Here is a 27311-nt window from a genome sequence, read left to right as displayed (position 1 = left end):
TAATTAAAGACCAAAATCCAGAACCCCAGAGATAGTAGTCATCTCTGTCAAAGAGCTAGATACGAGTATTTCATGGTAATGAAGTTAGAAATATCTTGCTTTAAACCCTACATGGTACAGGAATCTTAAAAATGACAGGGAGAGAAGACACTGAGGAAAAAAACACCAAAAAGGCAGCACACAAACTCAAACTAAAGTTTAACTAACTGGTTTTCATATAATGAAGAACTGTTGCAAATGGGAAATTTAATATTTCAATTGCTTAATTGTTTTTTTTTCCATTTCAGATTTACATCTGAAGACACAGTAACAATATTTTAAAGAAAATGTCAAAGAATGCAGAAAAAGGAATATCAGGTATCGCAGTTATCATACTCTATTCTAATCTGTCCATATAACCTCTTTGAAGTCTTCAGTGACCACTTATATACACTTTCCTTTTTCTGAATTCTGCTCAAAAGTCTCTTTTGATTTACAACCATCTTCTAGCTATCATCTCTGTCTTTCATTACATATGTAATAGACTTGTAGACTGTCTACGAGCATGTCCTTTTTGTTGTAAGTGACTTTAATTTGAGACTTCTTCGTAGGTGTGAAAGACCAGTGAATACAGTAGAATATCATACTTTATTGGGAATTTTAAGTTGTCAATGTTATGTGCAGTTATTTCTTTTCTCTCTTTTCCCCTCATGGTTAATTGCATGTGGTTACTGTATCTGACTTACTTTGTTACCTGTTGTATTAGATATACCTTTGTTTATTTGAAATAGAGAAGGAAAGGGGGAGGGAAAAATATGATTGCAAGGGGTGGAAGGAAGAAAAGGGGGACAAAAGCATGAGAATGGGTATCAATGTTTGAGAATTAATGCACCCACTACCTGATGAATGGAACTGTAACCCCTCTATACATGACCCCAACAATAAAAAGAAAAAGAAAAAAAAACATTTATGGAACACTGACTGTAATGCAACTGCTCGCCTCTTGTGGTCCTCCAGGTAAAATTAGTCTTACCCCAAATTATGAGATCTCCTCTGAATGAGCCCTTCTTATAAGCAACTGTACATTTTTACAAGCATTTCTTCAGAAAGGCCTTCCAAGATAACCATTCTAAGTAGTAGCTCTTAGTTTGTTTTTAATTTACATACAGGAAAAAGAAAAACCCTGAACCATATTTTATATTTCCATTTTTCTCTACCATCACTCAGTATCCACTATCAAAACAGAGACCTAATTTGCTTTCTTTTCCACTATATTCTCAGAGTCTAAAAGAGTGCCAGTAACTAGTAGAAACTCAAGAAATATGTTTTGTCTGAGAAAGGGAAAAATGCTATTGCAATTAAATATGCTCATTAAAGCCAGGTGTGTGCTGCATGCTGTAAGTCTAGCAATGTTTCCAAAACATCCAAAACAAATCCAAAACAAAATTTCTAAGAAATGCACTAATGAGTGAGTAATTTTGAACTTGAAATACAATTACTCTTGCTGGAGAATGTCAATATTTTGCAAAGAATAGTATTCATAACCTTTATTACATTCTAAAGGAGTCTGGGGTTCACTGAAATTCAGTAACTACTGATATCCAGTGATGAGGGACATTCCCTTTTTAGCATTGTATTATAGACATGTTAACTATTCGATTATTATATTTTGAAAGGTGGTCTGCTGAGTTTCCCTTACAATTGAAAATAAAGAGATTTGATTAGCGTTCTGGCAGAAGTGTGAGCAGGCTGACAGCATCCTGACTGTCCGTTACAGTGACCAGATGGTATCTGCATATCACCACTTGGGCTAGGGAGCCAGGGCAACCATGAACGAGCTGATTGTTGTACCTCAGGGATTTCTGGAGAGCATGTGCTCAGCAGGCAACAAGAACAGATTAATCACCACAAAACCAAGAAGAGTCCTTCATATCAAAAGTTCACTGACGGTGATTCTCAGGGTTCCATGTGTTTACTTTCTTCAGTACTTTTAGTATTAAATAAGGAAAAAAGAAGTGGTGCTTTTCTTGAATCAATAACTTGTTCTTGAATGAGGGGCCTATTTATTATATCTCTTTTCTCCCTAAAAAACTGGCTAACAGAGTGTACGTATTACATGGATTTGTCTTGTTCCACTGGTCAGGAAGTCATTCTGCTTTATGAAGAATTTCTGCTTGTCCTCAATGAAAAACAGACAAGGGCAAGGATTCTCATGTATGAAAACCTTCTTGTTTCAGACTTCCTAAGGAAAGAGAGAAGAACAAAGCTCCTTTCATGTAAAGGGATGATGAGTGTATGAGTAGCCCAGTGAAAGTATGTCTCAAGTTTTCTCCTCATTTAGTTTAGTCATTTTTATGATATTTGCTCAAACAAAAGGCTAGTTTGGTAGATTTAGAGTAATATAGGTAATATCATAATTTAGATGCCCATTTTAATGTCTAATGAGGACAAAAATATTTAAACTTATCATTTATTAAGGAAGAAGAAAAGCCTCACAGTACAAAGTTAGATTTTCTTTATATTTTAATCAGAAAGGTCATTCTTCCATTGTCCAATTTTAGCTTAAATACTTTAGATTTTCTTTGTGTGTGGGGGGAGGAGGGGTGCTGCTCCTCTGATCTTGAGTGAAATATTTACCTTGTCACATTTATTTTTAACAACCAAAGAAAGCCACATTTTTAAACTAATGGGGTGATCTTAGGTTCTGATTTACCAAAACAATATGAAATTATTTTAGGTTATGACACAATTGATGGGACAGCATTTGCCCTTGTAATACTGCTTCCTAGCATCCCAGTCATAGGTGCTGAGGTCAAGCACTTTCCACTAATACTTTGCAAGCAATCTTCATTTTGGATTTGGTTTCTATGGTAAATCAGCATGTAACAATAGTGTGGGTAGTGGTATATGCAGTTCTAGACCCATGACTTTCCATCACCTCTGACTGCTCCATTCTGTTCCCGAAGGGAAGAAAAGGTCAGGTCAACACACATTCTGCCTCTTAAATGTGACCCAGGAATGAGTCCTGGGATATTCTCAGAAAACTTTTGAAAAGCCTGATTAAAACATAAGTGATTGCATCTTCGTGATATAACATCTGTTTACTCTTGCCTCCAAATTTTTGAATCCCTACAGAGATAATCTTTCCCTTGGGAAAGAAAAAACTAAAATCTTAATGACCTTATTTAAATGAATTCTAAAAGACCAAAAAAAAAAACTATTGAAAAAACAAGCAAGCAAAACACACACACACACACATGAAAGTTTATTCTTTTCTTTCTAGATAGTGGAATGCTTCAAAAGGTCTAATTTGACTCTTTTTTGTGGTTATGTATCTGTCGAATATTTATTAAGCATTTTTTTAACTTTCCATCATTCACTTAACTAGACTCAAAATTTCATTTAAATAGGACTAAATATAATAAGTCCTTGGACCTTTCTCAAAGCCCAAAGCTCTACCACTTGAGTCAAAGTACCATTTCCGGTTTCTTCTATGTATGTGGTACTTAAACCTGGCTTTTTGTGCATGTTAGGCAAGCACTCTACTACTAGGCCAAATTCCAGGATCCCCAAAATTAGTTTTGCAAATGGTTTTGCTACATTTTCTGCTGATTCCACATCACATGACTGTAGCAAATGATAATGATAATGGAATGATAATTGTCTACTCTTGCAATAAGCGTAGCTTATTGCATACAAAAAGTACGCAGACACACATACCTTGTATTTTACATACTTAAATTGAGTACTTTTGACATTTTTTTTCTTTGTAATTTTCCAGGGGGTGAGGGATAGGTGGAACTAACTGGATTATATGCTATGGATTGGCCTAAATGTAATAACTACAAGGATTGCCCTTCAGTCCCAAGGATGACTGCCACCACTGAGAAATGTGGATCTTTGCCGAGTGGCATTGGGAAAAGGCAAACTGAGTGGGCCTAAACACCCCTAAATACTGCACCTTGCACTTATTGGCTACTGTGGAGTACCTTTTAGCACTGGAGTGATTTACATTCTTAACCTCCTTATGTGTTACTTAGGTAATAGAGATATAAAGAAAACTCAGTCGTGAAGAAAATCAAATTGAATAAGATTATGAAATAAATTTACGTGTAGAACATAGATGAACATTTAATAAACATGTGCTTCATTAAATAGCAGCACATTTTAAGTATGGCGTATAGCCCAAAAGAGATTTGTTTAAAATAGTTACAGAAAGAAGTTATTGCTAACATAACTTGTTTTCAATAATGATCTAATACACTCAGCTCAGACAAACATTTTTCTTCCAATCTTAGAAAGAAAAAGAACAAGAGTCAATTCCCTTAAAAGTGTAAATTACATTGTACAATTATACTAAAATTGGGATATACTTGGGAAAATGCGCTTTAACAAGTACAATTTCTTAAAACTGGAAAAGTTAAAATCAACCATTCCTTTGGTTTCTTTTGTAAATCATTTTATCTTATATTAAGATATTTACTCACAATCGATGTCTGATACTACTAACTGGCTCTCCTAAGAATATTAATATATTTCAAGGAATTTTGGAAGGAGAAATACAATGTGAAGATAATAAAGCTACAGTGTTGGAAAAGAGAATAATTTCAGATTCTAACAGATATTTGATTCTTACTCTAAATTTAGAAGCCATGGGGAAGCTGTCTTTTATTTTGAAGATAATTTCTAAATTTTTAAGTAGGTTCACAAAGAACAATTACTGACAATATATAAGCAGTTTTTTTCCTATTCCAGAGGAGCAGATTATTTGAACGTATGCATCTATACTTGAGTTTATTTTTTTTTCTTTAAGGCTGTGCTTTCAAAAATTAACTCCTTGTCTCTTGGCCTATGTATGAAAAAACTTCTTAAAAAGTAAAGATCTGTCTCAATTAAGGGATTAACTGGGCAGTATTAACAACACATGATAACATAAATATTTCCATGAAGATTTTAAATCCTGAGAAAATACAACATTCAGATAATGGAACAAATGGTGTTTAGCCTTGGATGTATTTCATAATTACAGAATCAAGTGAAAGTAACTATTGTAGATGGATTTTCTGAGGTCCTAGAATGACTCTTTTCAAACAAGAACTATACATTGAGAACTCTTGACCTGAACTTTATAATGTCCCTTAGTGTTTCTTTTTCAATGTTTCTGCAAGAGGAGATAAATAAACAAAATTGCAAATGCTTCATAACTGATAATGCCTAATGGGTAGTCCTTTTCCTTTGACTTACATACTGCTGGTCAAAAACACAGGAAATGGTAATAATTGCTTTTGGGGTTTTGAGCATATATTACAGTTAGAATTTGACAGTTTCATTAAGTATGTTCTAAATTGGCACATAAAAGCATTCCATTTGTACAATTGTTTCTTTTATTGTACAAAAATCAGAATCTTGTTTTTTTTAAATGTTGCTATCTTTTGTGAAAGGAGCTTTGTTCATAGGTACCTGTTCTAATCTGTATGTCTGTGGGGTGAACATTGCTGAAGGATTACACTCAGCCTTCATCCCTCCTGGCTCTCAATAGATATCATCATTTTTCAAATTTTATTTTTACATTTTTGCCAGTTCTGGGGTTTGAAGTTGCCCAGCCAACTTTCTTGATCATGGCTGTCACTCTAATACTTGAGCAATACCTGTAGTCTAGATTTTGCTGGCTTATTGTAGGTGGACTCTTGCAAACTTTTCTGAAGAGGCAAGTTTTTCCCCGTGATCTTCTCCTTTCAGATTAGTGAGGATTAATAGACATAAACCATTGGTGCTCAACTTATATTTTAATATTAAGATTGTTCCTAATGAACCTATAGCAGGGACCTCTATAATGTTTCACTAACCCCAACTCACTAGACATTAGAAGAAACTTCTTCAGATGTGAAACAAAAATGCAAAACAAAGATATGTTGTTCCAATGCTACTGCAATCCATAATCATGTTAAACTTTTCAATGCTGATTATTTGTTAATTAAAAGTTGATAAAAATTTGACTTTACCATTGCTGAAATATTTATTCCTAAAAAATAATTACTTTGCATTTCTTCAAAACAAATGTTTGCATTTTGACTCATGAAATACATGTGTACTGATAATTGATGCTATTAAGTCATATTTTCAAATGTTATTTTAGTATTGTATTTATTAATTCAATAAAAGTTTTCATAGATACTTAAATTCATAAAAATATAAAATGTATATTCCAGGCAGTAGTTAGTTTTGACACAGAAAACTATCAAAATTAATATTGAGTCACTCCAGACCAAGAGAACAGATGGCATGAAATGGCTATAATGAATGATATACATATTTAAATACACTGACCTTTTTAAAATTTCTGTTTAAGTCAACCAGACTGAGCAGAAAGATGTGATCCTTTGCTCCTAGAAAGAGCCTGCCCCGCTCCTCATCTAATAGAAGAGTCTGGAAATCCAGTCCTTCTGGTGAGCCCATAAATGGAATGCAGCTATTTGAAAGCAGCAAGTCTATGGCAAAATAAAAGAATGAAAAAAGTCAGTATACAAAATATTTACTTGCGTCAATCTGTCACTTATCCCACTTTGCAAATCATGATGACAATTTCAAAGTGCAAACAACTAGGGCTTAACATGTACTCATTTAGAAATCCAAAATATATTTTAGTTTTACTTTATTAATACTATTTCACATGAAAAATATTTGATTCTAAAATGAATATAAGATGTATAAATACAAAAAATTAAAATACCTCAAAATTGTGTCCATATTCTTATAATTTGAAGAATCTATCTTTACTGTTGTTTGAACACAGACAAAATAATTATTTACTATGAAGTATCAAGCTGTGTCATAGATGTCACAGGATTCTTTCCCTTTATATTAAAAAAGGACTTTTAGAAAAGTTTTAGATTAAAAGTCATATTGAGAGGAAAGTATAGCTTTGCATATACCCCCTGCCCCAACACTTACATTCCTTTCCCAATTTCCCTATTATCAACAGCATTTCACTAACATGGAAAAAGAAAACCCACAATAACATACCATTACCATTCAGAGTCCCGGTGTTTGTTAGGGTTCATTCTTGATGTTTGATATTTTATGCATTGAATAAAGATATAATGACATGTCCAGTATCACTATATAATACAGAACCATTCATTTCCTAAAGCTTTCCTGTGATCTCATTCTTACTTTATCTTTCCTTTTCTAGTCACTGACATTCTTCATCCCTTTTGCGTGTCAACAGTTTTGCCATGATGGAAGACTATATAGTTCGAATCATAGAGTATCTAGATTTTTCATTCTTGATTCTTCTATTAGCAATATGTATTTAAATTTCCCTTATATTTGTAGTGCCCAATATTTTATCTCTATTTTGTTTATTATGCTATATTTCTTTTCTATGTGTCAGTCACAAGTTCTGCCTCTGAGTTGTTTTGTTCATGGCTAGCAACCTAGTCTTAGAACCAAAGTTCCACTTCCAGTTTTTAAGTGGCTTAATTTAAGGCAGAAGTATCACAGATTTTCTTCCTTGGGCTGGATTCAAACTCTGATTCTCAGATCTCAGCCTCCTAAGAAATTATAGGTGTGGGCCAATGATGCCCAGATCATCATTTTAAAAATATCAATTAATATTCCATTATTTGTGTGTACTGTTCCATTCACCTACATAAGGACATCTGTTTTCAAGTTTGGCAATTATGAGTGAATCCATTATATATATGTATATATATATATGTAGTTATGTGCTTAGTATCATTTACTTATGTATTGATTTTGCTCATTTCTTTAGGAAATTTTTTTTTCTGGTATAGGTGCCTAGCTTTTTCACTCACCTCTGATGATTTACTTTAGCTATACCTCCAGGCTGGCAGTTTTGTTGATTATTTGATAATAGACACTTTCAGACATTTGTATCTGTGCTGGTCTCAAACTATGATCTTCAAATTTCAGCCTTCTGAGTAGCTAGGATTGTAGGTATGAGCTACTGTCCCCTGGCCATGTAGGTTTCAGTGGATATAAATGATCAGCTTTGAGGGGTAAATGCCAGGAATACTGATTCACATGATTATTTTTCTAAGAAGCCACCAAGTGTCTCCTAAATGTCTGTGCCATTTTGCAATATTAAAATGCTCTTTTTGTGCTACAACTTTGTAAGAATTCAGTGTAATTGGACTAAGAGTATGGCATATTTGTAGAATGCTTGTTTAGCATGCATGAAGCCCAGGGATGGATTCTTCAGTACTATGTACACAGAAAAATCCAAAAATGGTGCTGGGGCTCAAGTGGTAGAGTACTAACCTTGAGAAAGTTCAAGGACAGTGCTAGGCTTCAAGTTCAAACCCCAAGACTGGCAAAAAACTGAATTTTTTGTTATCAGTAGTCCAAGTTTTGGCCATTCTAAGACAGACACAGTGATATCTGAAATTGTATTTCCTAAAGACTGATTGTCTGAAGCATCTTCTTATATTCTTATTTGTATCTTTTTTTACCTTTGGTGAGGTCATGCGAAACTCCTGCATCCTATAATATATATATATATATATTAAAAGTGATTTGTTTTCTTATTGCTTAGTTTTAAAAGGCCATTAAAAGTTTTGTTATTGAATTTATTTGTATTTGGATATTTGAAATTTGATAGGGAAGGGGGGAAAACCAAGACGGGTGGGGGTGTGGGGGGGGAGGGAAATGGGTACCAAGACATGTGAAAGGGTATCAATGTATGTGAATTAATACACCTTCTATCTGGCAAATATCATGTAACCCTTTTACTAATTACAATAAAAAAATTTAATAAAAAAAATTTTGGACAAGAGCATCTTGCCAGATACACAGCTTTTTGAAAATATTCTCCCTTAGTCTACTGCTCAAAATTCAGTCCTGCTGATTTTTTAAATGATATGGTAGTTGCTATGTAGCTATCTACTATTATATTGCTAACGACGTATTTTTGAAACCTATACAAAATATATATACAAAGGAAATCAAAACATCTCCTAACTCATATAATTCTCATAGTGATTATAGGAGGTAATAACAAAGTTTTCAGAAGTATTCCTGGCAGGGAGAAAAGTTTAATACATGTATGAGATATATCTGTCATTTGAACATTTGAGGATCTTGAATTTGAGAGCAACCTGGAATATATATGGAAACTGTTTAAAAAAATTCTACTGTTATTTTTGTTTATTTTTGTTTTTTATATATATTTCTACTGTTATTTTTGAAAGTGATGTTTAGATGAGTCAAAAAAGTTGTATGAAAGAAGCATATAATCTCAACTTTCATTAAGACAAAATGTTGATTATTCAAGCATCTCTATTACCCCACTATGTGATTAATAGTAAGAGGTAAGAGCTATTTATTTCACCAAAATTTATAAATACATCCAGATTTGGTACTAAACATGGTACTTGAGGATTATGGTTATAAGGATAAGGAAGTCCTATCTCCAGGAGCACATAGATTAGCACAGAATGTAATATGCAAATGAAACATGACATACAAGAAATATATACTAATAGAAGTACAAATTCTTCTCATAAATACTCTTTTCTCTAGTACATACACAGTGTATGCACTCCTGTGTGATGTGACCACAAGCCAACAGAAGTTCAGTCAGTATAAACTAATGCTATGTCATGTCACAAGACCTGTATCAGTCAGTTTATCTCCTCATTTAGGCACCATATCACATCTCATCATTACAAAGAGAAGCATGAACAACACAATAAGATATTTTGTGAGAAACAATAAATTTAACATTTCTTAATATAAAAAAATTTGTTATGGTTTGCTAGTGTTAATATCTTAGTATAAATTAAATATGTATGGAAATATATAAAATAAATATTATATCCATAAATTAAATATTATCACAGATATATGTGTGTATAGCAAAAAGAAAAACTTATCATCTACCTATGGAGAAAGAATATAAGAAACCAAAGTAAGTTGCATACATGGAGGGCTTTATATCTGGACACCAGAATGAATATTGCATGTCTCCTCTGAGCTCCTCAGAGCTAAGCAAGAGTATCACTTGAGTTCCTAAAGTCTAAGGCAAACAAAGCATTTGATGAATATTTGTGGAATTGAACCCAGTGTGATGAAATGTACAAAACATGTGGGGACAGTGAAAAGTGAGGCTAGACATAAAAATAGTGTCCAGATAACTAGGGCTGTTTACGTCAGGCTGAGTCTGATTATTCTGTAGGTGACTGAAAGACGTTATCATATTTTTTAATTCAAGAAAGTGACAAAGACTATAAGTGAGTGTTAAACAGATATTGTCTGACTGAAAAATTCAGTAAGAATTCTGGTTATTATTAACTCCCTTATTCATGGAATCAAGAAGACTACTCAAACATATCTGAAGCAGGACAAGTCCCTGTGTTATATAAATGTGGATAGAAAGTAGAAGATACTTAAGAAAAGTGCATTTCATTTTTTTCTCTCTATTTGTACAATGAGAAAAGTAAATATGCAGTTGACATAGCTGCTGTATTCTGTTTCACCATAACCAATTCTGTTTGGTTTAATTTCAAACAAACTTGGCAAGGAAAAACAGCTGCAAAAATATTGTCTAACCTGAAGCATTACCATTTTCAAATGATTTAACATTGACTATGACAATGCTAGCATCAAAATGATTAAAACATGTTTCCCCCTCCTCTGTAGCCAAACCAAATAATTAAATGTAGACATTACACATGTACATCTCTCAGGCTGACACAGATTGTGGAAAGACCTTGGGACAGGGATTGGAACAGGTTCCTTCTTTCCTACACAGCTTATCTTGCTTGTATTTTTGCCAAGGCAAGCAAAGGCAATTTTGTTTCCATGGAAACACCAACTAAAACTCAGCCAAAATGAAAAAAAAATACAACTCAAAACTATTAACTCTAGAGATTACATGTTAACACCCAAATTTGGCACCAGCTGTGAATATCAGGAATGAGAAATAGAGGCTGACTCTCATGGATGCAAACTTCTAAGCTTTGCTATTTTGCTTTTTGATTTGAAAATCTCAGTCAAGTGATTTTTTTAAAATATTGTTCATATTTTTAAGCCATTTAGATAGGAACTCTGGGTATGGAAGGAAAGTGTAGGGCTTTACAGAGATCTACGTACTTAGAGGAGCTCTGTTTTGGTTACTGGAATGCCAGCAGAACCTACTTCTATGCCCTAAATATCTTCCTTCAATCTACCAAAACCCTTGACTGGGTCTACCTTAACAATTCCTCTTGATAGTTCTTCCTGACAGTATTCTTGATATCACCTTGCCCTCCATTTTTAATTTCACTATTCGTAGTCATCCAGGTGCTCAAATCTCCACTCTTTTTCGATGAGTATTTTGGGAAAATACTCCATCTGATGACATCCAAAGTAGACTTGTTAAATACAAGACTGTTTTTGTTAAAATATAGGAATCACTGTGTATGATGAAGCTTGATAGAAAGATAATGGATGTGTTCTTGAATCATAAATAGCAAGCAATAACATGTTTCTGAGGCTCTAGTTCCTTTGAAGGGTATGAATATTCAAGCTTGCACACATGCATTTAGCTAAAAGAAATTTCCATTTCCCTCATCTATCTTAACAAAAGTCATAGGCTAAACAGTTTACAAAAATATACTCATGTAGGAAGATAAGTGGGAAAAAAAGATTGGAAGGGATTCAAGAAGTAATGTACCCACTACCTGATGAATATAATTGCAACCTCTCTGTACATCACTCCAACAATAAAATAAAATAAAATAAAACAAACATATAATCAGTAATCATTTTAAAATAATTGATTTTTTCAAACATAAGAAGATTTGTCCCTTTTCTCATAAAACTTGCTTTTGTTTTTCTTTTCCTCAGTCTTAGTGAGCCTCTTCCAGCCTGGCTTTGTCCTGGTTATTTTGGAGATGGAGTCTCATACACAGGCTGGCTTTGATCTACAATCCTCTAGACCTCAGATTCCTAAGCAGTTCGGATTACAGACATGAGCCACTAGTGCCCATGGAAAACCTAACTTTTGAACGCATAACTGACTTCTATATGAACACCAGGCCTCTACTGAGAAGACCATATTATTTTTAAAAAGTGGCTACATGCCTGTCCTCTTGAAATACACAGGGGAAGAAGAAATGTTCATCCATATCAAACATGACAATATACTGTAACAAAGAAGATGAGTCCTTAGGAGTTTCTAAGCATTTTTAGTAGTAAAATAGTAATTTGGGATTTCTTCCCTATATATGAAATTAGACTTTGAAATGAGCTTTGTTGCATTCAAAATTTATTTTTTAAAATAGTAGTTTGTTATTAAGCACCACACAATAATTTACACCTTCCTATTGATTGTTATACTTGCACTTTAAAAAAAAAGGAGTCTAGCCCTAGGGAAGAAAAATCAAGGTATATGATTAGACCCGTAAGGAGATTTTTACCAAAAATCCCATTCTACCTGATAGGTTAACAATTCAGTGAGTGAGGTGACTTCACACAACCAATTTGCTCTTAGTATTGAAGCTCAGCAATAAGATGACTTCTTACTTGCTCATCCATGTGAAGGGCAGACTATAGGGCAGATAATCCCTATTCTTAGTTCAAGTAAGCAATCACTTTAGAAAGAATTTCTTGAATTTCCTTTTTAATGTCATTTAATATAATTGTTCCTGCAGTCTAACAAATATATCCTATTTGAGCTGATGGTCTGCATTGTTCATCTTCACCTCAGAAAGGAAGGGAGTGGTTAGTTATATTTAATCTAATAAATTTACAATTCAGCAACACAGACTTCCTCAGGTTTTGAAAGCTAAGTGAAAAATATTTCATAACTTTGAAATATTGAATTTATGGCCAAAGATCCTGAACTAGGTGAAGGGAGCTGTCAATTGAATTCATAAAAATACAAGGCTAAAGAAAAATGTCTTTCCACATCTTTAAATAAGAACACTTTAGTTCACATATATCATATATATATATATATTTTCTTTTAAACAAAAAAATTAGAAAAATGCCAGGTATGGTGGCTCATGCCTGTAATCCTAGCTACTCAGGAGGCTGAGATCTGAGGATCAAGGTTCAAAGCCAGCCAGGGCACTAAAGACCTTGAGACTCTTATCTCCAATTAACCACTAGAGAACTGGAAGTGGCGCTGTTGCTCAAGGTGTAGGGCTGTAGCCTTGAGCTCAGAGCTCAGGGACAGCGCCAGGCTCAGAGTTCAAGCCCAACAGCCAAAAAAAAAAAAAAAAAAAGGAAATCAATAATCATCTTAGCAATCTCTTCATCACTTCTATGTCCTCTAAACTAAGAATTCTCTGGTAAATAAAAGGGCAGTCACTGGTGTATTAGTGCCACCAGCTAATACTAGCTAATCATGAGGCTGGGATCTAAGAATCATGATTCAAAGTCATCTCAGGCAGCAAAAGTCTACCTCCAACTAACCATCAATAGGTCAGAAATTGGGCTTTGTTTTGAGTGGCATAATGACAGTTTTGAGTGGAAAGAAATGTCAATGACAGTATCCAGGCCCTCAGTTCAAGCCTCTGTATTAACATGAACACATAAACAAACAAAATAAATAAATAAAAGGAAGAAATGGCATGATTCAGAGGGGATTAGGGGAGGGAAAACTGGGAGAAAACATGGGAAGGGTATCAATGTTCAAGAAGTAATGTACCCAAAACTGGATGAATGTAATTGTAACCCCTCTATATATCACTTCCCCCCCAAAAGAAACACCTTATGACCTTTCTCTGTCATCTCATAATAGTAAAAATCTTTGCCCCACCCACTCCTCTATATGTCCAGAGAGACAAGGGTTAAATATTTTCCCTCGCATGTGAAAGTAAAACTTATAAATGTGTGTGAATACATTGGTTTTTATGAAGGTGTATATACATGTATAAACTGAAATATGGTAGATTCAAGGGGAAAGGAGTGGGCGAATTAATAGGAAAAGAGGGGAAGATGCAGCCAAGAATCTAATGTAGGAGCTGGGAGTTTGTTCTAGTGGTACAGGTGCTTGCCTACCATGCATGAAGACCTGGGTTCAATTCCTCAGTACCACATACATAGAAAAAAGCCATAAGTGATGCTGTAGCTCAAATGGTAGAGTTCTTGCCTTTGGAAAACTCAAGGACAGTGCTCAGGCCCAATCCCAAGACTGGCAAAAATATAAACAAATTTTAAAAAAAGAATCCAATGTATATCCCACAAAATTAAGAAGACTGAGATAAGAGTTTGGTAGAGTAGGGATGGATGCTAATGTTGAAAGTGGTAACATTGGTCAATGCATTGTATTCATTAACCGTTTTGTTAAATAGCCATTTCTTCAGATAAGTAAAACCACAGGCACTAGCTATAAAAGCAATATTATCAGAAGATCCTCCAATACAGTGTATACTCTGCAATCTGTGTAGTCTGCAAGGCTGACAATTCCATTCTACCCACACTTTCCTCCTAAATCCAACTATTTTCACTGCAACCCTGACTTCCCAAAACTATTTTTCACAGATTTATAACTGAGATCTTCTCTATGGTGTTCCTTCAGAGATTCTCCTCATATTTCCAGAAATGTTTGGGCTTCCAAACCATTTCCAGCAAAAAGCCTGCTCTCATTTTGGTTCAGGAATTGAACAAAGGAGCAGATTTTGTTCATTCCAAAATAAAAATTAGTTCCTAATGTGTGGGTCATGGAATCCCTTCAGATCTCCTTGGATCTGTGCTTCTCAAGCTTTTGGTCAGAGACAAGGCATAGATTCTCTCTTGAGAAAATTAACTTAGCTTAATTGGCTCTCTCCATGTTCCAACACATTTTTCTGAAGCCTGAGATCATATGGAAAGATGTTGGTTATCAAGATAGCTCACCTCCACCTACACAAAAATTCCACTTATACTGTGTGTGTGTATTCGGAGATTACACATAGCCACCTACTCAAGCAATGAAAGAGAATATCAGTCCAATCTAAGATCAAAATAACTGGAAAGCTCATTATCATTATGCTTGCCTAGGCGAAATACTGAGGCCTAAATTTTTCTTCCAGAGAATATATCTAAATCAGAAAAAGCAACAAAAACAATAAAAACCAAATTCACATTTATTCTTTTGCAGTTGCCTATTAGGTCTCAGAGTATTTTCTAGTCAATCGCAAATCAGATAGTATCATTAAACAGACATAACTCAGAAAATAAATAAAGCCCATCATATTACCAGACTTATAGTCTTGTCAGGATAGAACATGAAGAAAACTCAGTAAAAAGTTTATGTGGCCACATGATCTAAACTTATACTTGAAATCAGAGTATGTGATTACTTGGGTGGATTTCAATAATAGATACTTTATATATGTGAAATTCATAATTTATGAATCTTGATACTTTGATGGGTATTTTTTCTTATTTGTCTATATAAAGTTCAGGTTAAATTAGTACTTTCCCCCAAAAAAATGTCATAATGAAATGAACTTTCTCAGAAATCATTGAGAAATTATTTCTGAGGAAACTGATTCTGCTTTGGCAATTCTTGCCTCTATTTTCAAATATTAGAATTTGTCCTTCTCAAATTTATTTGGTTATATTAATAAGTCTTTCTTCAAATTTATGATTCTCTTGCCTTGACCGCCTGAGAGAAAAAATTGAAGGCTTGAACTAGCACACTCATCTCTCATCTTGTAGTTCATATTTCAATGAAAGTCAAAATCCTAAGCTACAATGAATGAGTATAAAGGGCTGGATGTAGCTCAAATAGCACAGTACTTCCTCATCAGCACCAGATCTTTGGTTCAATCATTATTACTGCAAATAAAAAACAAAAAAAACCTCAATTCCTCAAAAACCCAAATACAACACAAATAATCATTAAAATAGCCATGAGGATTTATTTATTTATTTTGCCATATATTTTTATTGTAATTAATAGAAGGGTTAAGTTATATTCGCCAGATAGAAGGCGCATTACTTCACAAACATTGATACCTTTTCTCATGTCCATGAGAAATCAAATCCTAGGACTCAGGATGCTGAAGCAAGACAGTATAGAGTTGAAAGCCAGTCTGGGCCACAAAGCATGACCCTCTGTCCAATAATAATAACAATAATTAGTAGTGATTATGTTAAAGGACATATGAGAAACTTTGGTCACAGTTGGGAAGTTTCATGCCATCTGTGTCCCAAGTCTTTGAATGTGCCTTTGATTTTTCCTGGAATTTGTTCAAATCATAATTTCACATTTGCTCTTATGATTAAAATAATATTCTACATATATCTTTCTTTGATTTATCATGCTATACATGTCCATGTGACTTTTGATATGAAATTTCCACAGTTTCAGGAAATTTTCAGATTGTTTTTCCATCAGACTAAGCAGCTGCTAATCATCTGTAAGACCTCTCTAGGTTTTATGCAGTTTTGGGTCCTCTCTGTAATCATTGGTCTAATTAGCTTAATCCCAATAGAATTACTCAGCAGATTTGAATAATTATCTACATATATATCCAAGAGAGAGATTAAAACTGCCATCATAGAATATCGTTTTCCCTTTCAGACTGTATAAACAATGACATGTTATTTCGTATTTATACTTTATTTCCTAAAAGATTATTTATGCCTTACAAATTGTCAGTTCTCTGTGGATAACTTCAAGACAGGTTGCCAAAATGTCAATTCTAAGTTTAGCATTTCCAAATTGCCTTCTACATGTTGTCAGATATTCCTCAAACCAGCTCAACTCTCCCAACTTCAAGGACTTCTGTGTGTGATCACAAAGTATCAGGCTTACTATTTCAAAATTATTTTTAATCCCTTTCCTTCCTTTCTTCTATTAATATAAGCATTCCATATTTACTCCCTTCAAAATTTAATACCATCTAAATTCAAAGATTAAAATATCCTATCATATGAATTTCTAATCTTGTTTGTCAAATATTTATTCATATTGCTAGTTAGTCTAGACTTACTCTCTTAGAATCACTGCAACAGCTTCTAATTATCTGTTCCAGCCATCCCCAAACAATATCTACCACATGAAACATGCTGCCTCAGCCATTTTATCCATAACAAACTATATTGTTTTCATAATCAAAACCCTATAATGCTAAACTATACTGCATTTATGACATTTTAAGCTCCTCCTCTAATGCTCAATTTTATACCTACTTTTTTCCAAATTTACATAACATGTACTTATTTTTGCATGATGGCGTTCATCTGTTTCCAGTTATTTTGTATATTATCTCTTGAAAATGCTAGAAGTCTTATTGGTAAGAGTGATATCTATTTTACTCCTTTATCCTCGCACTGAGTTCTTACATATAAGAAGTCTAATCAAAACTTAATGATTTTTCAGCCTTATGTTTCGTTTACCTCATTCCATGTATCTTCCACCTAAGTCAAGATTTATTACAAACTTATTAATAATTTAAGGACATTAATGTACCATCTGGAGACCCAATTGTGACTCTAATGTTTTGCAGTTGCAAGGCTTTTGCTGTGATCTCTGCGCATGTTTACTGACTTCTTCTCCATCCCTGCATTATCTCACAGTCTCATGGATTTAAATTTTTTCATGTACTTACTACAAAATTTATATTTTCAATTGACATCTTCATGAATTCTCAACTTAATTATTTGTAGAATTTCAATTTGATATCTACTACCTTTAATAAACACAACAACTATCCTTGGTCTTCATTAAAACCTGCTCTTCAGACTTTCTCATTTAAATGAATAATAACTCCATTATTAAACAAAAACAATTGGAATCATATATTAGGTCTCTCTCTCTTTCCCTCTCTCTCTCTTTCTCTCTCTCTTTCTCTCTCTCTTTTTCTTTTTGTCTCCCGTCTCTTTCTTGCTTGCTTGCTTACTATAAAAATGCCCTATTGGATTTAGTTTCACATATTTTATCTCCACTCCTACTATCCTAGCTTACAGACCATCATTTCTTCCCTGAATGACAGTCTCTATTATAGCCTTTTCTATTTCTAGTCTCCTCCCTTCCAGTGTATTGATAACACAGAAATCAGTGATCCTACCACGTGTCTGACTGTGCTTAAAAATCTCCAGTCTACATCAGTCATGTTACATGTTAATGTGTGAACTGTGACCAACATTTTTCTTCCTGTTTAACCAATCTACTAGTTCTTCCTTGTTGTTTAGGCATATTTCCTTATTTCTGTAGGATTCTTAAGTATTCCAGACATTGTCTTACCTCAGGACTTTTGTTCTTTCTGCCAAAATATTCCAGATATTTGAATTAAATTTTTATTGCTTTAACTCTACCACTCCTCAACTTCAATTCTTGGTTTATTTTTCTCCCTAGCATCTACGATTTTCTACATGACCAAATTATTTACTTATATATAGTCTGGTCTTCTATGTAAAGATGCAAACTATACGATGACAAGAATCATTGTTTCTGTGGGTTGATATAGCCACTAGTTGCCAGAACAAAGCAACAAACACAGCAGGCATCAAGGTACTAGTGTTAGTAATATTGACAGCTAAGCATTCATTATGCACATAGTAAAATTTTCCCTGAACTCACTTCAGTGAAAACATGTCTGGGAAACCACATAAGTCCATTCAAATACAGCATATAGCTTCAAATCATCCATCAATAACTTATTTTGTAAGTAAAAACAGGTTATTGTATTTTTTATTTGCAGGGAGTGAATTAGAGTAGGCTATCTTTCCCATCTATTTGACCATAAAAATGGCATTCATATTGCATCACAGTCTGAACTTCTGAGCTTATTTGATGCATTTTAGCCCATGAAAAAGGTTAAAATCACTCAAACACAAAATTTTAATCAAAATCAGCAGTAATTGTGCTAAGTGTAATGGCTGTGGAGCACACTAACTACTAAAGAAGTACAGCAGTAAAATATCTAGACAGTTCACAATTTCTGAAGTTATTCCCTGAGGGATGCTAACACTGATAGAAAATACTTGGGGATGACATGGGAGCAATTTTAAGATGCACTATACATGTGAATTGTTGTATAATTTCCAAGGAAAAATTATACTATATTCTGTTTATATATGAAAACTTTTGGTCTTGGAGTTACCATCAATATTTCTCACAAGATAGCATATTTCATAAAAAATGATAGACAAATTATTAAATGTTTATAATATTAACCATGATTTTAAGTAGTCTAGATAGACAAATTCAGTTTCATAATGAAATTATGAGCATAAAGGATGACTTTTTTCCTGGCTTTTTTATTGTTATTATGAAGCTGATGCACAAAGTTATATAAGTCAGGTCAAAAGTACATTTCTTTTTTAAATAATGTCACCTCTTCACTCTTTCTCTGCTAGTTTTTCTTCCCCATACCCACCCAACAAGATAATGACACAAAAGACAATGGGTGAATCCATGGAACAGTAATATTCATGAGACAATACATTGAAAATGAACTTTACAACATTGATTGGGGGTTGCGGGGAAGGAAAGTGGGAGAAGGAACACTGGAGGGGCTAACAATATTTCAGAAGAAATATACTTGCTTCTTTACATATATAACTGTAACCTCTCTATACATCACCCTGACAATAAAATTAAAATAAAAAACCCTTTATTTTCATATCTTACAATCTAAAACACAATGGTACTTCAGCAATTTTTTTTCTAGGCAAGCACTCTACCACTAGGCCACATTCCTAGCCAAACTATTTTTTTTAAGTTTTACATCAAGTAACATTGTAGACACAATGTTATATATGAATATAAATACATAGGTATATAAATATCCCTCACATAATATATTTAGGAGCATTATAAGCTATAATTCTATCAATATTTTTAAATTCAGAAAGTGATCAAATTTAGACAGTTATATTATCAGCGATTGAATTGTAAGCCTTCTAGACAGTCTGTTTCAGTGAGGAAAAGGTAAAATAGATATTTTGGAGTTTTTAGAAAATGGATGGGCAAACAAGCAATATGGTACTGAAAAGCTAGTGGTTTCCAAGAGAGATTAAACATTCTTTTCAGTGTCTGAAAAGATTAACAGTCAAAACTGGCAAGGATCATGCAGTTGTACTAAGGCAAGGTGACTAATCATTATTTTTCAGAAAAAGTAATAATGAGCAGCAGCCATATAAAATTACTGTGGATACACATAGGGGTACTGAGGATAAACTATGGTGAAAGATTTCTAGAAGCCGGGCAGGGTGGCTCATGCCCACTACTCAGGATGCCCAGTTACAAAAGGACCTGAGACTCTTATCTCCAATTAACCACTAGAAAATAAGAAGTGGGGCTTGTCTCAAGGATAGGGTGGTAGTCTTCAGCTGAAGAGCTCAGGGATATCGTCCAGGCCCAGAGTTCAAGCTCGATGACCCACAAAAAAGAAGAAGCAGAAGGAGGAGGAGGAGGAGGAGGAGGAGGAGGAGGAAGAGGAGGAAGAAGAGGAAGAAGAGGAAGAGGAGGAGGAGGAAGAGGAGGAAGAGGAAGAAGAAGAAGAAGAGGAAGAAGAAGAAGAGGAAGAAGAAGAAGAAGAAGAAGGAGGAGGAGGAGGAGGAGGAGGAGGAGGAGGAGGAGGAGGAGGAGGAGGAGGAGGAGGAGGAGGAGAAGAAGAAATGATTTCTAAAATATCTACCCTGTATTTAATTTCCAAGTTTTATTACTTTTCTAGCCTTGGAGATATAGATAAACTAAAACATTAGCAAAAATATAAATTTTGGCTTGTATTCTAAATACCAGAGGCATCAAAAGAATATAGTTTGATTTTCCTTTAATAGAAAAAGAGGCTCAGAGGAATGAGAATATTTAGATAAATCAACATTCTTAATCCTTATAGGACAGTAAAATCAAAACCATACACAAATACAAGCTGTTGAGTTTTCAAATTAAGAACCAACTGCATTTAAATTGCTATTTAGAATCCTTTTTATTTTAGATTTTAACTTAGAGGAGGATAACTTGTCTCTGTTCTACCACCACTCAACCCTGACCCCACCTTCCCACACCCAACATAGATATAACAACAGGCTTGAAATGTGCAAAATTCAGTAAAGTTCTTTTGGCCACCCAATAATCTTAAAGGTACATGTGGTTCCCTTTATGGTGCATAAAGGCCTCTGGGATGAACTACTTATATCTACGGTCAAAAAGACAGGATTAGGGGTCCAGGCTCTGTGTAGATTGGGGCCGATCCAGCAGTTTAGCTATGAACTAACTATGACCTCTCCATTTCCTCCATATCTCAGTAGCTCAAATCGCTGCATATAAGAAGGAAATGACAATTCTTACCTCAAAGTGCAGTGATGAGAATGAGCTCATTCCTCAAACACTGTTTGTATCAATGCATAGGTCATAATGAATTCTCAGTGTTTAATCAAGTTGTAGTAAACTAACTTGATTGCAAATAATATTCATTTTTCTTTGGCTATACTCATCAAAGTTTTGAAACTTATCATTACATTAAAGAAACCTGATAATTTATTATCTTTCTTCAATGCCTTTTGTTTTAAAGTGTTCCTTATCAATTTTCTTTATTGTTCAGTTATAATACTTATTTTAATATGTATTGCCTTTTCTTCTTTCTTGCTTCCTTTTTTCCTTCCTTCCTCCGTTCTTTTTCTTTCTTTCTGTTTTGTTTTGTTTTTTGTGGTATGGAAGCTTGAACTCAGGACTTCATACTTTTTAGGCAGGTGCTCCACTACTCAAGCCACACATACATTATAAAGATTTTTCTTGATCTTGGTTTGGGGAATATTTTAAAGTTTGCATTTTATAGTGATTTTTTTCTAATTTTGTTGATATCTTGTTTAAATGTTTTTACATATACTGTTCATTGTCCTAGGAATCTTTGCTTAATCTAGGCTGATAAAGGTAGTATATCAGGCAGGTGCTGTTGTTCACGCCTGTAATCCTAGCCATTCAGGAGGCTGAGATCTGAGAATCAAGGTTCAAATCCAGCCCAGGCACTAAAAAATGTGAGATTCTTATCTCCAATTAATCACAAGAAAGTAGGAAGTGGGGCTGTGGCTCCAGGAAGAGCTCAGGGATAGTGCCCAGGCCCAGAGTTCAAGGCCCATGACTGACAAAAATAGAAATAAAAAAAGATAGCATCTCATACCTTATTGTAGATACTTCAGAATTGTGACTTTAATTTAAAAAGGGATTTCATTTTAACTTTCCCATTCATACAAACAATTCATACCACTGACTTCATGTCCATTGTCATTCTCCCTTAATCCCTTCCTTACCCTAGTCTTCAAGCAATTTTAACAGGTTCGCTCTTCAAACAGGCATATAAAGTACTTTGACTATAATATCTCACATTCACCTTATCTGTTCTTTCCTTACCTCTCTGGCTAATTCCCCCCAACAGACTATTTTACTTTTTAATCATTCACTTAGTGCAAATTAGTTATACAAGGGAGTTTCAAAAAGATGTTGTTACACTTCTATGTATTATAGGTCACAAGAAATCCTTCTATTGTTCTTTTGCTCTACTCCTTATCATACTATTGATCAATATTTTTCTGTGTCTTCTACATAGATGGAGTGCATTTCAATATAATTCACTCCCAACCATTCATAATACTCAAAAGATCAATACAAATTAAACGTGGCCAATTAAAATTTATTTTTTAATTTTATTTGTTTTATTGTCAGGGTAATGTATAAAGGGGTTACAGTTACATTCATCAGGTATTGGCGCAATACATCTCACACAATGATACCCCTTCTCATGTTTTTGTCCCCATTTCCCCCCACACCCTCCCAAATCATCTTGTTTTCCCCTCTTCCCTTTCCTATCTCAAATAAACAAATAATCATATACATAATATGAAAATTAGATACAGCAATAAGGAATTGGGATCTTCTATTGCATAATATTTTTATTAGCTGATGCCCACACTATAGACAATATAAATTTCAAAAGGAAACAAAACTAAAAAAATACTTAGAAATCTAATTGTACATAAAATATTTACATTTACATACTTACCTTTGTACGATAGCTTAAGCCGTGGAATATTTTGCTTAGAAGTTCCAGTGACAGGAAGAAACAGCATGCTTAGCATGATTAAAACATGAAAAACGTGAAATTCTTGACATTGGGTCTTGGGTCTCTCATCTTTATTAGTATTCATGATGAAAATAATGTCCTCTTTCAGACGATATTAATGTATCTGAAAATGTTTAAAAAATGAATAAGATAACAGCTTTTTCTGGACATATTACACTTTTCAGAAGATATATAATTAATTTATGTGTTTTGCTTTTGCAGAGTTCCATAAACCAAATAAATTATAATTGTGAAATAAAATTCTGAATCACCCAGGCCCATGATTGACAAAATAAATTCTGAATCATCTTTACTCAGATGGACAAGTGAACATAATGCTACAAGTCCAACTATATAATTGAAAAATTAATCTCTCTTGCTGTGTATTATAGTTATTTCAATGTTTTGATGGAATTATCTGAAGCATATTTTCATATCACTTTAAAGATTCTTTGTCCTGGTTGAAGCACTAGGAAAGAAAACTTCTTGTGCATCATACCATCTCCAAAGAACAAGATCCTCAAACAAAATCACATAAAGCAGGTTTCCTTGAAGTAGATGTATTCTCTCATTTCTCACTTGAAAGCCCACCAAAGTTAATAAAGCTGGATAAAATTAGGTTAAGGCCACCTATATAGGTGGTAGGCCTGTACCAATACAAGCCTACCATGAAGGAACTCAAAAAGTCTAGTTAGTCATTTAACCAGCAGTATCCAGAATATTTTTTAAGGTGCTTTACATAGCCTAAATTATTTAATGCTAATGATAGTTATAAAGTTTAGGTAAATCTTACCTATAGAATGATTATCTATCTATCTATTTCTAATATGATACTAGTACTTGAAGTCAGAACCTGGTACTGTCTCTTAGATTTTTCTGCTGGAAGCTGCCACTCAACAACTTGCCACACACTTCTGCTTCTTTAACAGTTCTTTTACATTTACATGGGAAGAGATGAATCAAACCAGGGTTTTAGCAAGTGTGTAACCTTTCTATACCTACATCTAGTGTGCTTTGTATTATGGAGTCTAACTTTTCTTCATTCTGCAGCAACACACTGCTTGTCTTTTTAGGAAGGAATTCACTTTTAACCCCTATGGACTCCAGGGAGGATTCTGTACGTGGTAACTGCTTTGTTTGGTGTGTGTGTGTGTGTGTGTGTGTGTGTGTGTGTGTGTGTGTGTGTACACATGTGTGCAATATATACAGATTTGAGTGTATATATTATATATATTCTTACCAATTATCACCCTTATAGCTAATCTTCAACTATTTATTAAGCTGATGCAAAAGATAAGGAGTGGCTGACTACCAATAAGTTACAACAAAATGAGATGTTTATGAGATACTACAAGTGATAGCTTAAAAGTTACTATGTATATTTAAGCAAGGTATGAGTAATTTTATATACAGAAGAGAAAGAATGGAAGCAACAGGAAAGAGTTCTGCAGATATCCATATCTGGCTTAAACGGAGATTTGATCAGAAGCCTTGAGGAGAAGGACAAGAAAGTACATCATCAACTAGGGGGAGACTCAGCAGAGGTACTTAAGCTAAGTCTTAAATCTGTGCCGGTTTGAGTATCTAATATATTATGACTAGAAACAAAGCATCACGTTCACAGCCTTTGATATTTAATCATGTCAGACTCCACCCTCTCTTACAAGGACTCCTCCCAGCTCTTTTCCCCCAGCTCTTTTCCCCATCCTTTACCTTTCTCTCAATCTGATTGTGATTAGGAAACTGGCATGTGAATGCAACAGAACCACCCAGATCTTCCACAAACCAACAAGTATCTTACCTCCTACCCATGTTATCTGAACACTGGAAAAAGTAAATTGAATGGCTGAATAGAGATAACACCAAACTGAATAGCCTCATTTCTCCTTAGGTTTAGTTTTTCTGAGCTTCTGGACTTGGGAAAGTCTTTTTTTTTTTTTCTAAAAGAATTTTCTTTTTCTTCTCATGACATGCAATAATGCATGCAATGTGAATGCGTATTTATGTATATAGGCAAATCAGAAGGAACTTTCTATATGTGCATTTTATTAGCAATAGTGACCTCAGTATAGGACATTTCCTGGGAATTAATGACTACTTGAAGTTAATGGCCCTTGGCTATGTATTAAGATATCTACTCCTCCAACTGGTCATTAATCGCTAAGACATGCCCTGTGCCTCCAACATTGTAAATTAAAATGATTGATGTTTTGGTTTTCAATGGACAGTAGTTACACTGTTCCTTGTAACCTAACTCGTTAATATTGTTAAATAAGTTAAAAATCAAAGTACTGCTTTCTTTAATACTATGAACCTCGGATATGTGCCTATATGTGTTGAGATATATGTTGAGGAAAGATAGAATAAAATAGACAAAAATATCCAAATTGCTAGAACTTTTAAAAATGGTATATAATTCTAGTAAACATATCTAGTAAAAGTAGATTTTCTCTACAGTTTAATGCTCCCAATTCTTTATTATTCTTTCCAACAGTTTGTCAAATTCAATGGTTAATATTTGTAATTGAGATCATTTATAGGTTAAATATATTTCTAAACCTCTCTACTGATACCTTTATATTTTGTCATCCTGTGTGTGTGTGTGTGTGTGTGTGTGTCTGTGTTGTGTGACATAGACATACCTAAATCCTGCATCTGAGAGAAATTAGGAAGAGAAGTAGGTGTGATTTAGTCAAAGTGGGTGGACTTAGTGAACTGCCTAGGTTATACTGCATGCTACTGTCTGTAATAAGCTCAACCTGGAGCCAATTAACTGCATATAATCTATTCCAGATGTTCACTGAGACAAATAGCACTCTTGGGGATCTTCAGATGTGGAGCCAATAGGGAGTGTTCTGATTATGAGAATTTTATACACTGTTCCACTAAATCAGAGATCCAAATGTAACACTCAGGAAGGCCTTGTGCCATTTCCCTATGAGACATAGAGTCCAGAACTTATTATGTAGATGATAACTTACGGAGAAATTTATTTGAGGAGTGAGATGTGTAAAATTTGATACATGATTTCATTAATGTGCCTTATTTATTTATAAAAATTTGCTCCAAAAATCAATGGGGTATATACATGTGTAGAAAAATAGTTTCTGCATCTTAACACATGAAAACTCAGAATGATGAGATATGAAATTTTTTGAGTTTCCGTGTGTGTGTGTGTGTGTGTGTGTGTGTGTGTGTATGTGTGTGTGTGTGTATGCAGACTGAAGAAGCAAGAAAGGAGGATTGAAGAATTAACCTATCAGTATTAACTAGGTGCTCTTCATATCGTGGTGATACTATAAGATCAATTGGAGATTGTTTTTGCTCAAGTCAGAGGACACCAAGTACTATGACTACTACCACATTAAAGCAATATCTATGAAATAAAGGTGTGGCTCAAGTGGTAGACCGTGAGCCTTGAGCTAAGTAAGAGTGTGAGGTTCACACAATAACATAAATACATAAACAAATAAATATAATATCTGAATTCACTTTGCATAAATGGAAACATAATTTTCCATCTTTGTTTAGATTGTTTTCTTGTAAGGTATGTAGATTAGGCAGTTATTGACACTTCCTGAAAGGTCTGCAAATGTCAAACTGACAGCCATTTTAGAGGACATTTGAAAACCAAGGAAACAATACAATGCAGAAAAAATAAATGAAAAATCTGTGGTGGCAAAATTCTGGTCCAGGAGACTGGCCTAGGAATAAGAGTGCTTGCCTAGCATGTATGAAGTCCTGGATTTCATTCCTCAATAGCATATACACAGAAAAAGCCAGAAGTGGTGCTGTGGCTCAAGTAGTAGAGCTCTAGTCTTAAGAATGCCCAAGGACAATGCTCAAGCCCTGAGTTCAAGCCCCAGGACTGGAAAAAAAAAGACTATTATATAACCACATTTTCAAATCAGATAATGAAAATATCATAGGCGGGAATGAAAGTGATATAGAAGAGGATCAAACTGAGTTTGGGATGAGAGAATTTTCATTTAAATTATTTTGTGTATCACCATTTTTGAATGCTTCTACTTCTTGTTTTTGAATGTACCTATATCCTATAGTAGAATCAGGTATATGAAATTGTTGATGTAGTTTATACCACTGCAGAATTTACAAGGCAGCAACTTTTTGTTGAATAATTTACCTATAAATGAGCTTCACTGAAGTCAAGCCTCATGGACAGTTCTGGATGATTGCCTTATTCATTTACATTTGTTAAATTTTTAACTTACTTGCTAACATCCTTTTAATAGCTCATAGTACTTCCCTATACCACACACATAAGCCTCATCAGTAATAAGTCATAAGTATGAACTAACCTATTTA

General features: G+C 34.1%; 1 protein-coding gene across 1 annotated transcript in view; it reads right to left on the bottom strand.

Moving 5' to 3' along the window:
• Nucleotides 1-27311, bottom strand: part of Sema3d (semaphorin 3D) — a 156478-nt gene that overhangs the window by 84188 nt on the left and 44979 nt on the right. The window contains exons 2-3 of the mRNA XM_090332887.1: nt 22926-23109; nt 6307-6467 (exon numbers count right to left, since the gene is read on the bottom strand). Coding sequence (XP_090189013.1) covers nt 6307-6467; nt 22926-23070 — 306 coding nt within the window. The 5' untranslated portion in view covers nt 23071-23109. The remainder of the gene's footprint in view (nt 1-6306; nt 6468-22925; nt 23110-27311) is intronic.

This window comes from Megascapheus bottae, chromosome 5 (assembly GCF_031878675.1).
Source record: "Megascapheus bottae isolate mThoBot1 chromosome 5, mThoBot2.hap1, whole genome shotgun sequence".
Taxonomy (NCBI): Eukaryota; Metazoa; Chordata; class Mammalia; order Rodentia; family Geomyidae; genus Megascapheus; species Megascapheus bottae.
The sequence above is the reverse complement of the archived record's forward strand: the minus strand, read 5'-3'. Positions and strand labels throughout refer to the sequence as shown.